The sequence below is a fragment of the Anomalospiza imberbis genome, chromosome 1 (assembly GCF_031753505.1).
Source record: "Anomalospiza imberbis isolate Cuckoo-Finch-1a 21T00152 chromosome 1, ASM3175350v1, whole genome shotgun sequence".
Lineage (NCBI taxonomy): Eukaryota > Metazoa > Chordata > Aves > Passeriformes > Viduidae > Anomalospiza > Anomalospiza imberbis.
In genome coordinates this window covers 89,116,936-89,128,743 of record NC_089681.1, presented here as the reverse complement: position 1 = coordinate 89,128,743, position 11,808 = coordinate 89,116,936, and the positions used below count along the sequence as shown (strand labels likewise).

Here is an 11,808-nt window from a genome sequence, read left to right as displayed (position 1 = left end):
TTACAGATAACTTGAACAGTTCAAATGATAGCATTTTACATCTTGCATACTATTTATTATGTTCCCTATGTATAACTAACAGTTCATGAACCTCTCGGTTATTTATGTTGTACCAAAACATCTTCTTTATCTGGAAAAAAAAAGGAGACATTTTCCTTTTTACATAAGTAAACACTGGAATAAATTATGGCAAAATACTGTTACTGTTAAAGATTTTTAACATCAACCCTTGGAAATGTTTAAGACAAAAATTTTAGGTGGAATCATTCTACAGTGAGGGTAGAGTGTGGGCTGTCAGTCTTTCTAGTTGTGCTTGCTCAGATGCAGGGAAGGATTCATAGCATTATATTCGATTATGAAGCCAGAAATTCTCCTGAGCCTGTGGCTTTCTAGAGTCACCCGAACTCGCAGCATTCAAGGATGTTAATAAATAAGAGCTATTGTGATACAATGTTCCTTAAACACTGTATATAAAATATTTCCCTCTGTCTCAAACAGGGTCCTGTTGCATCCCCCATGTCCATGCGATCTGTTCTAACCAGCGGCTCCTGTCTTTCCCCGCCACCGCCGCCACCGCAGCCCCCGGGACCGCCCCCCATCTTCGATACGGAAACGGCAAAGGACGAAGGAACTGCGTCTCGCTCAGCCCTCTTTGCACAGCTCAACCAGGGAGAGGCAATTACCAAAGGTCAGGAGAAAAGAAATCGAATTGTGATCCAGGAGTCAAACTACAACAAGAGCTGTTACATTATTCACAGCATTTCACAGCTTTCACTGCATTTTTAAGTTACATTCTAGCAGCTCAGATCCTTCTGAGGCTTGCCATGGTCTGATGGAGAAGGCTGCATACCAAAAACTTCCTTTAGAAGCCACAGCACCTAAATAAGTTCAGTATACCTGACATTCATACCATTTAGAGGTATCCTTTTAATTTTAAGGCAGCCAAGTTAGATATCTTCAGCCCACAGTAGCTGGTCAGCCTCTTAAGTTGCAATTGCAATTAAGTTTTATCCCTATTTCTGACTCACATTGAGTGTGCAAACCTGTGTCAAAATGTCTTACATGTCAGGTGAAATAAAGCTTTTTGTATTAATATTGGAAAGTTGTAATTTAAGTATATATCTGTGAATTTAAATACATATGACTGATATATATGCATTTAATGCTGCAAGGATAGATCAAATATTGTCATAAGTTAGAAAAATAAACTCTGTTTTATTGATGGAAAAACTTTATACAACAAGCTCTCAGAACTTGCTACAGACAGAGAGGGATCTAGAAGACATTGTGGGATTTTCTGTTGAACATACTAAGAGCCCATCCACAGTAGAAGAGTTTTTATATGATCTGCTAAAAGTATGTCAGCAGTTGCACTTCAGGTTGTTACCCAGGTAAACCTTGAGGAAATTTAAAAAAAAAAATTCAGAGAAAAACATAACACAACTACAAACAAACTTCTCATGTTTCAATATGAGCACTTTTAGGATTGCAAAATATACTCTCTTTCACAAGTACCCTTTCTTTTTGTTTTTTTAGGGCTTCGACATGTCTCTGATGACCAGAAGACTCACAAGAACCCCAGTCTACGTGCCCAAGGTCCACCTGTTCGTTCTCCAACAAAAAGCCATACTCCAAGTCCTACCTCTCCCAAGAATTCCCCACAGCAGAACCATGCCCCTGTCTTGGAGCTGGAGGGAAAGAAGTGGAGAGTGGTGAGTTCCAGTCACACCTCTGAATTGCACCTTGCTCATTGCAAACCAGGAGGAGCAGTGAAACATCTTGCCTGTCATTAACATGCAACAAAAGAAAGTTGCAACTAAAATGGGCTGAGTCTTCCATTTCTCTGCATTGCTACAGTTCAACTTTTACTATTCTGTAGGATCTTAAGTTAATTCATTTGTCTCTGTGAATCACTTATTAATTCATCTCACTGAAGAATGTCAGAATCAGCATATAAATTCCTTGCAAAATCAGACAATGTCCCAGAAACAAGTCCATTAGAGAACACCAATTAAAATCCCTTTTTGCAGGCCATTCCTGTGAATGAGAGAGAACAGTCACCCCAGACCACTCTCCAGTTTCCCTAGCTAGTGGAATTATACATTCATATTTCATTGCCCTCTCCATGCAAGCATGTCTTCTGTGCTTAAAAGTAGAGGAGTGTTTTCCTTTTGCCCAATCTAGAGATGGAAAAAGGAGATTTTTTTGAAGTTGGGGTGTTAATTTATGTAGGCATATACCAAAGAATCTATGAATGAAAATTGTGTTGTGACTGTGTTGGTTAAGAGAGAACAGAAAGAACATGCAGTTTAGTCATGCAGAAGGTTATATACACAGTCAGTGTATATTACAGTGGAGTCCAGTTTGCATAAGGTGCAGTCACTGTTTGCCTGTGTTAGGTTGTTACGGGTCTACTATTTGGAACTTTCCTTGTGGATCCCTAGGCTTTCCTTGACATCCATGGAGTGTAATTGTTCTTTTAAGCCTAGTGAAAGGAAGTTTCTTTGCCTATTACTCCATTATTGTATATGGTAATGCCTGTATGTGTTCACAATATTATATAACAATTGGGGAATGAAAACTTGCTCTGTTCTTCAGTCTGAATCAGATGGGAGCCAAACAGCAGTTTTGTGAGTGCCTTTTAAAACTGCAGTGAGCATAACATCTTTGCTGCAAACTTAATGGATTTTGTCACTGTGTGTGGTAACTTCTTCAGTTCTGCAGCTCTAAAAGATACAGTGTCATCTAAGGGTCAGTTAGGTGAGATAGCTGGTCACCAAGCAAATTAGGATTTTAAGCCACAGGAAGGATGTTGCTCTGTTGTAACTGAAGATGCAGTGACTCGAGGATAAATTGTACTAAACTCTGTCTGACTGTTAGCTAAAGACTGTTAGTTAAAGACAACCAATTAAATAAACTTTCTTTTGAAACAGGAATATCAAGAGGATAAGAATGACCTGGTCATTAACAACACTGAACTCAAGCAAGTGGCCTATATTTTTAAATGTAACAAATCTACACTTCAGATAAAAGGAAAAATCAACTCAATTACTATTGGTGAGTGGGTAGCTCAGCTGGGCTTCAAATGACAATCTTGAAAAAACTGACTTATGTGATTAATAATGCATCTGAATCATTCCATTCACTTTAATGATTAGTTATGAGAGTAGAGTCACTCAGCTATGCAGTGGAGGACTGGGAATTTTCCTAGTTAATGCAGCAGGTGTGTATGTCTTTGCTTTTGTCTTGCCTTTCTTATTTATGATTGCTTTTATTTTAGACAACTGTAAAAAGTTTGGCCTTGTGTTTGACAATGTTGTGGGAATCGTGGAAGTGATCAACTCCAGGGATATTCAGATTCAGGTAAATATCCAATTGAGAGATGAAGACAGACCTAGAACAAGTGGGGAAGGAAAGGCCCAACATGTAGTTACAAGAGATTTTAAAAACTCACAGCGCACAACAAAAGTAAGAAGTATCTAAATGGATCTTTATATGCTCTAAATTCTGGTGATGTTTTTAAAATATGCTTGTGAAAACTATTTACTATCACTGAACAAACCTCCTGTAGTCCAGTGTCTTCTGGTTCTGGTGAAGCTGAGAGATCTGTACACTGGCAGAACTGTTAATTCTCTCCCTGATCTGCTTGCTTTCATGGTAAGCAACTCCCAGCACTTGAAAGTTCAGTGGTGCTTACAGAAGAAATTCTAACAGTTAGCTAATTGATTTCTTGGTGCACAAGATTTTTTTCTTTTCTTATCATCTCAATGGAAATGTTCAAATAGACTGTCAAAGGACAACTAAATGCTATAACGTAAAAGTAGGTGCTGGGATTTCAAAAAATCTCTCTGGGCAGTGATGTGACACTTTATATAACTAAGTACTGTACTTATTTGCCTTCAAAAAGCTTAATCAGAGATCATCTTCCTTGTTATTCTCATGAAAAGAAAATACATATTTTAAATCTATTATTGCCCTCTCTACTGGGGACACTTGTACTGCTCAAAATATACAGTCTACCTGACATTTACAGCACTTCAGTCATCCTGTTCCAAAGAGGTCTAACTACCTGCTCTAATACTGGGTTGTGTCTGACACACACAGTGTAATCTCAAGAAGGGACTCCAGGACATACTATTTTAAGTGAAAAAGAAATGTTAATTATTATATTAAACTGCCTTTCTTCAAAGTGAGGTCTTTTGCTTAAGAAGATGTGCCTGCTGTATGACATTAAATATAGGCAGTTCTGCTCCATGCTTCAGAAATAATAGTCACAGCCACCACAGGGATTATGAGCAAGATGGGGTTTTATATTTTGAACCTTATGCAAGTGACTGACATTGCTACCAACTGTGCATTATTTTCTGAATTGTAACAATCAGTTTTATTCATGATCACTACGTGTCTTTTTACAGCAGAGGAGGCAGTTAATTAAGGATCCCAGGCACTTATTGGAACATTTTTTAAATAATTGTATTATTTTTAATCATTACCTCTTAAACTATTCATGAAAGCTGAAAAATTTGTACGTAATAAATAGCAAAGCCTCAGCTTGCTAATACTCAAATGAAGTGGAAATACTTTTTATAAGAATCAAAATTCTTAGAATCAAAATTAAGCATGTTCTATGACTATTGCATAAGGCTTCTATGCATGTCATGGAGCAGAGTGGGGATCCACTTAAGAAGGCAGGATCTGGTTATATGCTGTATGCTGCCTGAGTCAGGCAGCTCCCACAGGGCTGGCATATGCCAAGTGCTAAGCACCTCAGTTTTCTCAATAATTTGAAGACCTGAGTTCATAGTGTCCAAATATATGATACATTAATGCAACAGATTTCAGTAAATTAATCCTACAGATTTTGCTATAGTGACTTCAGTGCCATATTGCTTGTCTCTCCTTTATCTCAGTGGTATCTCTTTTCTTGCCAGATGTTTGCAAAAATTTTTAAACACCCCTTCCTTCTGTTCTCCATTGCATAAGAACCCATTTAAGAAGAGGAGCTTTAAGATGCATTGATCCATTGTGTAGCTCAGACTTCAGGATAAGGGTGGGATGCAAGAGGACAGACCACATGGTTTACTGCCACATTTAAGGAACTGAAGTTGAAAGATATTCTTTAATTAAGTAATGGGAGACACTCTCATTAACAAGTACATCTCTGTCACGTGCTGTCACTGTTCTATGGCTTAGGATAATTTCTGGTGTATTGATGTCCAGAGTATAATGCCATCCTTGCTAGAGAGGGCAGGAGCAGGAATTTTTACTGACAAAATGAGTCAGACTGTTAGCCATGAAGAAATCTTTCAATCTGTACAATTGTAAACATGAGATTTCCCTTCCTCACCTCAAGTAAATCTTGTGCTTGCTCTTAAAGAGACGTACGAAAGTTTTAGAGATTTAATTAAATTGATCTTAGTACCTATTTAGAATTGTAGCTTGACTGAAGAGGATAAAAACCCTTTCCTGTTGGATGCTGCAAGAGCTTTGAAGTCTTCAGAGTGTATTACAAATCCCTTGCTGAGTACTACTTTATGCTGGGATCTTTCCTTACTGGGTTGAAGTTGACATGTTTGACTTCTTAGCCAATACTCAATGCTGAACAAGGTGAACACTGCCTAAATATCAGCACAAAAGTATCATTGAAATTAGAGAGAATCAGAGAAGTACTATCATCAAACTGTATATTAAAATCTTGCTGTATATTACAGGTTTGCTGTTGTATATAGGTCTTTGTTATCACCACCAAGAATTTTCAGTGTCCAACAAATCAAATCAAAGCATCACACAGGCAGGTGACACATAGATCACATGCTAGTGGCCAAAATTAGACCTAGAAGGCAGTGAGGATCTTATTAACAGTATCTCTGTTTGCATTTTAAGATTTCATGTTAAGTAGATTTTATTTTGCAGGTGATGGGGAAAGTGCCAACCATTTCTATTAACAAAACAGAAGGCTGCCACATCTACCTCAGTGAGGAGTCATTGGATTGTGAGATTGTGAGTGCCAAGTCATCTGAGATGAACATTCTCATCCCCCAGGATGGTGATTATGTAAGTGAGATATTTTTTTAAATTTCCTTTCTGTTTCATACTAGTCTTGGCAGTTAAGAGCACTTAAGCTGCTAGGAAAGAAACTGATGTAACACATATAATTATGTCACCAAAAAACGATCCAAAACAATTTAATTTCTATGTGCCTGTATCTCAGGAGGAAGAATTCCTTATTTTCTGGGGCACAAAGTAATTTGAGAGATCAGAAATTATGTCCTCTCTTTCCATTCTGATGGATAATGGCTTTATGTCCTATCCATCTGATCTTCTTTTTTTAGTATCTAAACATAATCTCCCAAAGAAATTACCTTCACAGAAGAGCACTTAAGTCTGAAGATGATGAGGCTAAAACTAAGATAAATGTAATGCTACTACAGGTGAAATAATACAGTATAATATACTTGTTTCTAATAAAGCTATTGATACATGGGTAGCAGCTGTAGCACTTTTTACTATTTTCAACATATGTCCTTAAAAGCCACTTTAACTGGTGCATTTTTCCAGTTCCTTTCCCCTTCTAGTAAAATTTTCATACTGTGCACAGTGGCATTTCTAGTAAAGTCACGCTCTGTCACTTCACACACAAGCAGGCAAAGTGTACTCCTAATAGTTCCCTGGTGTCTTCAGCAAAGTACATTTGAAATTGCTATGCATGGCCATAGACAGAACTTAAATTTCTTGTTAGCCTTTTGGGCTGGAATTTAGTACAGGGGTTTAGGCCTTATAAAATAAAATGTGTAATGAGAACTTTTGTGCTTCACATTTCCAAAAGTGACTGCTGCATGCCTTTACTTTAGTTTAGACTTTTACTTTTAAACTGGATGCCTTTACTTTAGACAAGTAAAAAGGGAACAATTTTTAGTGGGCTCATATTAACTTATTTCTTTTTTAAAAAGAGTCCTTTTGTTCAGTATCACCTCAATATCACCATAATATCAGAATTTACTGGCTACCAAAACACCTCTTTGAGGTCTAAACAAAAAACCCTTCTCTTCACATAATTTTTTGTTTACTGGGTACAGAGAAATACTCGACAACATCCCCCATCATTTCACTGAATTTGTAAAATCAAAGGGCACTTTATTTGATGTTATGCTTCATTTTGTGTACCCCACAAAGGATGCTGACTATTTTTAAGTGATTCACGCTTAAAATGACTGGGGGTTTTTATTTTATTTTATTCTTCCATATTACAGTACTGCTTTTGTCCTTAAAATTAGAATCCTGGCTTAATCTCCACATCTAAATCCTCTCTACTGTCTTCCAACCCAGACATCGATGGAATCTGAAGTAATTTCTGACATGAGGCTTATTTACTTAGTTGATGGAGATAATGGTGTGAGAGAAATTACTGCAAAGTCGTACCATACCAAGGCTATTTGAAACTGGGTAGCAATCAGGCTTTTTCCTGTGTGGCATTGTAAAGTAACTTCCTAGGGTAATGAAGAAGGCTTCTCTCTAATCCCGGCATGTCTGAGCTATCAATGCTTTTGCAGTCATGTAGAACTAATAGTATTCCACCAGTTTTCATGAGATATCCCCTGTTTGTTTAACCATCATTGTTGCTTTTGTTTCCTACCAGAAAGAATTTCCAGTTCCTGAACAGTTCAAGACAGCATGGGATGGATCTAAGTTGGTCACTGAACCTGCAGAGATTGTGGGTTGACTTCCTCACGCCATAGAGCACTTGCTGACCGTGGCCAGACTGCAGCCAGCACACACAAAGCAGTAATATAAAGAACTAGAGGTAGCAGGAGTTCATGCTGCTGTCATAGGCCTTCAAGCATTAGCTCTGCATGCTAGGAACAATAACACATCTGGCACCCTTTTGTTAGGTAGCCCTCTCCTGGTTATGTCTCCACACAGTTTGCCTTCACATACAATTTTAATTCTGAATGGGAATGCAATAGGTTAAACACCCCCACCCTCCAATCACATCATTGGTTTGAAATTTTGTATACATTAAGCCAACATACTGCATGATAACACTTTTTTTATCAACTTGCTTCAGTGCATTCCTTTTTGTATTTCTGCTAATCAAAAACAGCATTAAGACTTTAAGGTGTTTATTTTTGCCTATTAAGCAATTCCTGTATGATGCAGTAAAAATGTACCTGTAGAAAGTATGCAGTTTCTTGCAGTTCTGTGGCAATCATAATGTGTTTTGTTTCCAACAAGGAGAAGGACAACTTTCACCACAGCAATACATTTTGATAACTGAAAATGAAAAAAAATCTGGTAGTTTAATTAAAAATATTTTTAATGTGCATATTTAGAAGATCCCACAGTTTTCTGTGAAGTAAGATTTTACTATCGTTCACAGACTTGCTGTTGCCCTCACATTTCTTACAAATTAGTAATTCTTTCTAAGCTAGGGCCTCATCAATGCTAAAACCTTGCAGGAAAATACTTGAAGGTTTTTTGCTCCTTGGATTTTTTTTTCCCTTTTTTTTTTTTGGGTGACACAAACTCTCACTTTTTAAAATTTCACATTTTATCTTGCATCTTATACAGAAAACCAAGGAAGACAGACACATCTGATACCAGCTAGTTTCCCTTGCTAATAAAGTTTCTTTAAAATATTTGTATTGTAACTCACCATGTTCATCCTCAGGTTTTTTCCCCACATTTGTAGGAGCTACTCAGTTTCAAATACGTTCACAAAGCAAAACCATAGATTTATGCCATACTAATTCTGAGCCCAAATAAAGGGGTAATTTCTGGTTTAGCCCTTTGACTCTACTTTACAGTCCCTACACTTTTTTTTTAACACAGGTGGAGTATTGTATACATTTGTACTATTTCAGCACATAGTACAAATAAAACGTAAAAAAAATTAAAAGTAAGTTTATGTTTTTGATCACTTGTAATATTTTGTATCAGTGAAATCACAGTGAGATGCTTGCAGAGCTAGTTACAAGTTAAACTTTGTGCCTAACTTACCTTGAAAGTACATTAACTCTTAAGGGTTTTTAAGTATACCTTTGATTGTAAACCCTATACAATGCAACCAGTAGTGCTCATTCCTTACCATTTTGCTATCTGATGTTTAACACATGTATAATTGCATTTGCTTTAATATATATAATTTTTTCAACAAGTAAACTTCTTATGAAATAAAAAGGAAAATGTACTTGTTTAAAAACAAAGTTGTTCAGAGCTTAACCTATTACACTGTTTGTCCTCTAGGCTTTCTCTTCCTTAAACCAAGTGTCATGCACATAACTTTGGTGACAGCCAGCAAATTGAGCTTTTCATGATTCTCACTTGTAGGTACACCTGTATCTTCCAGGGATTATGTCTAGGGAGATGATCATGATGTAGTGCAAGTTGGTATGATTTGCCTTATATTTTTAGCTTTTCCTGTTGTTTCTCTATACGGCTTCAATCACAAGTGGTCCACTCCATATATCACTTGGATGCCTCATCTCTAAAGAATGGGCATCACATACTTGTCATGATAAAAGGATTGTAGAAGGGTTGTTTATTCCTTAAATCATAATCATAATGTGTTCCACAAAATAATCTCCTTCTGGAGCATTCTGGCATGAGATACTGACTCTTTCTTTCATACAGCATCAAAGAGGGGACAGACAAGGCATTGTGCAGCAGCAGGATGCCACTTACTGCTTTGGAGGTAAGACGCAAACCAAGTATCAAATCCTGATGATAAACAGAGAGCAGCAAGACAGCCCCGAATCACTCACTACACAGGCAAGTTCTTATAGTTCCTCTGAAGGATTTAACTCCCCCATCAAATACAAAGTCTGTGAAGGCTGATCTGATTCTTCTGTAAACATTTGAAGGCAAACTCCATGGTGGGACCTTCACCTTAACATTCACATTAAGTACATTGCTTTGACTGATTTCTTAGCAGAAATAGGTCCTGTGAAGTAACAACGCGTGCCTGACAGTCTGAGCACACCTCAGACCTTTGTCAGAGGGCAGAAGTTTAAAAAAAAAGAAGGCGGCCTTGCATGGACAGACCCAAGGCAATTGCTTCAACTGAAGAAAAGGATACCAAGTCAATGCATGACTAGAAAGCAGAAAAGTAGGAGAGAGACTTCTAAAGTAGATTATATCCAGCACTCTTAGTCAACCACATAACAACAACAACAACAAATCTATAACCACCTTTTGTCAGTTCAGTTTGGTCATCATAAAAAATACTGTCATACATTTCCAGTAGGTTGGACTGTTCTTTCCCTGCAACTTGTCATTAAATTCAAAATTACAAAGGAGTGCTAAATCAACAAAGTTCTGTTTCTGCTTTACATGAATTTGTGTACAAATTAAAAACTCATTTTGTGAAAAATCAAGTTTATCTTAAGAATAGAAATAGCCAACAAACTGCAGAAAGATGATTTGATGAGTCATCTCAACCATGAGCAGTTGCAGCCACCAAGTTTTCAACAGCAAGATTGATCTGTCTTTGATGGTTGATTGCAGCAAGGAATGAACTGCTAAATGCTGAGCATCCCTAAGGTCCAGTTGATCTTTTTTTTTTTACTGCGCATTGTCACACAAGATATACCCCTTGATTTCTGCATTACACTGCACTAATATAGTGGTCATGCCCTAAAATCAGTGCCACTGCCAAAACAGAAAACAGTGAATTTGGTTCATATATTGATATGGAAAAAATGTGTATGGTATAATTAGCCAGTTCTTTTCTATAAACCTGCATGGGTCAAATACTCAGTAGTACAGATGCTGTCAATCTGTACTGTAAAAGGGAAGGTGAGTTTTTAATTTAAGTGTCTAAATAGCTTTTTTCCTATGAAAAGCTTCAATAGATGTCAAAGTTTCTTAAATAGACTAGAGTGCAAAGAGGAGGGAGCCAGGCTCTCTTCAGGGGTGCCCAGTGACAGGACCAGAGACAATGGGCACACACTGAAACACAGGAGATTTCCCTCTGTCCGTCAGGAAACTGTTTTTAGGTGCAAGTGACCAACACTAACACAGGTTGCTCAGAGAGGCGATGGAGTCTCCATCCTTAGAGAATTCAGAAATCCCATGGACATGGTCCTGCACAACCAGCTCTAGGAGGCCCTGCTCGGGCAGCGGCCAGGAGGACTCCAGAGGTCCCTGCCAACCTCAGCCCTTCCGCATTTGTGATTCTCGCTTAGTTGTTCAAAATACTGGTTACTAAGAACCCACGGAAATAAGAAGCATCGAGGTAGTAACTTCAAGTACCCACCAGATGGCAGGAAACAGCCGAGGCCAGGCCTTCGCAAGCTTTTAATGACGACCTTCGCGACTGCAGCGTGTACGAAGGGCGTGAAAGCTGTTTGAAATGGAGCTGGGGAATTCTGCCCTCTAAAAGTCACTGGAAAAACACTTAGTATTACTTTAATCTTGAAATTATCATCTTGTTAAGAGGTAAAAGTTTGAGTGGGATGAACGAGGAAGAATAAAAATAACTACTTGTTACCAATTATTAAATAGATCTTTTGGGTTGGTTTTCCTTTTTTTTTTTTTTCTAACACTGAAAAACATATCTCCATTTAAAAAATGCCTGATTGAAATTAAAAGTAATATTTAACAGAGCCACTGAAGTTAAAGGAGTAAATAATTTCAAATCTGTGTTTGAAAACCAGAAATCTTTTCCATGTGCTAGAGAATTAGGTGCTTGCTAAGTCTTCCCTGCGCCATAGTTATTTTGCAGACAAATAATTTTTGTTCTTACTCTTTCCTGAATCCTCAGCGTATCTGGATCTGCAGAAGTGCCTTCAATGTTACTGCACTATGTGT

At 37.6% G+C, this 11,808-nt stretch overlaps 1 protein-coding gene and 1 long non-coding RNA gene across 3 annotated transcripts in view; one reads left to right on the top strand and one right to left on the bottom strand.

The window, feature by feature from the left end:
* CAP2 (cyclase associated actin cytoskeleton regulatory protein 2) overlaps positions 1-9,203 on the top strand; it is a 68,729-nt gene extending 59,526 nt beyond the window's left edge. For both annotated transcript variants that reach the window (XM_068199565.1, XM_068199564.1), the window contains 6 exons: positions 499-688; positions 1,537-1,712; positions 2,934-3,057; positions 3,281-3,363; positions 5,914-6,054; positions 7,637-9,203. In XM_068199565.1, coding sequence (XP_068055666.1) covers positions 499-688; positions 1,537-1,712; positions 2,934-3,057; positions 3,281-3,363; positions 5,914-6,054; positions 7,637-7,720 — 798 coding nt within the window. In that variant the 3' untranslated portion in view covers positions 7,721-9,203. The remainder of the gene's footprint in view (positions 1-498; positions 689-1,536; positions 1,713-2,933; positions 3,058-3,280; positions 3,364-5,913; positions 6,055-7,636) is intronic.
* On the bottom strand, positions 5,921-7,643 carry LOC137479233 (uncharacterized). Its single transcript, XR_011002068.1, has 2 exons — positions 6,886-7,643; positions 5,921-6,845 (listed from the first exon to the last, which is right to left on the bottom strand). It is a non-coding gene; the product is annotated as an uncharacterized lncRNA (long non-coding RNA).
* Positions 9,204-11,808: the final 2,605 nt, after the last annotated feature.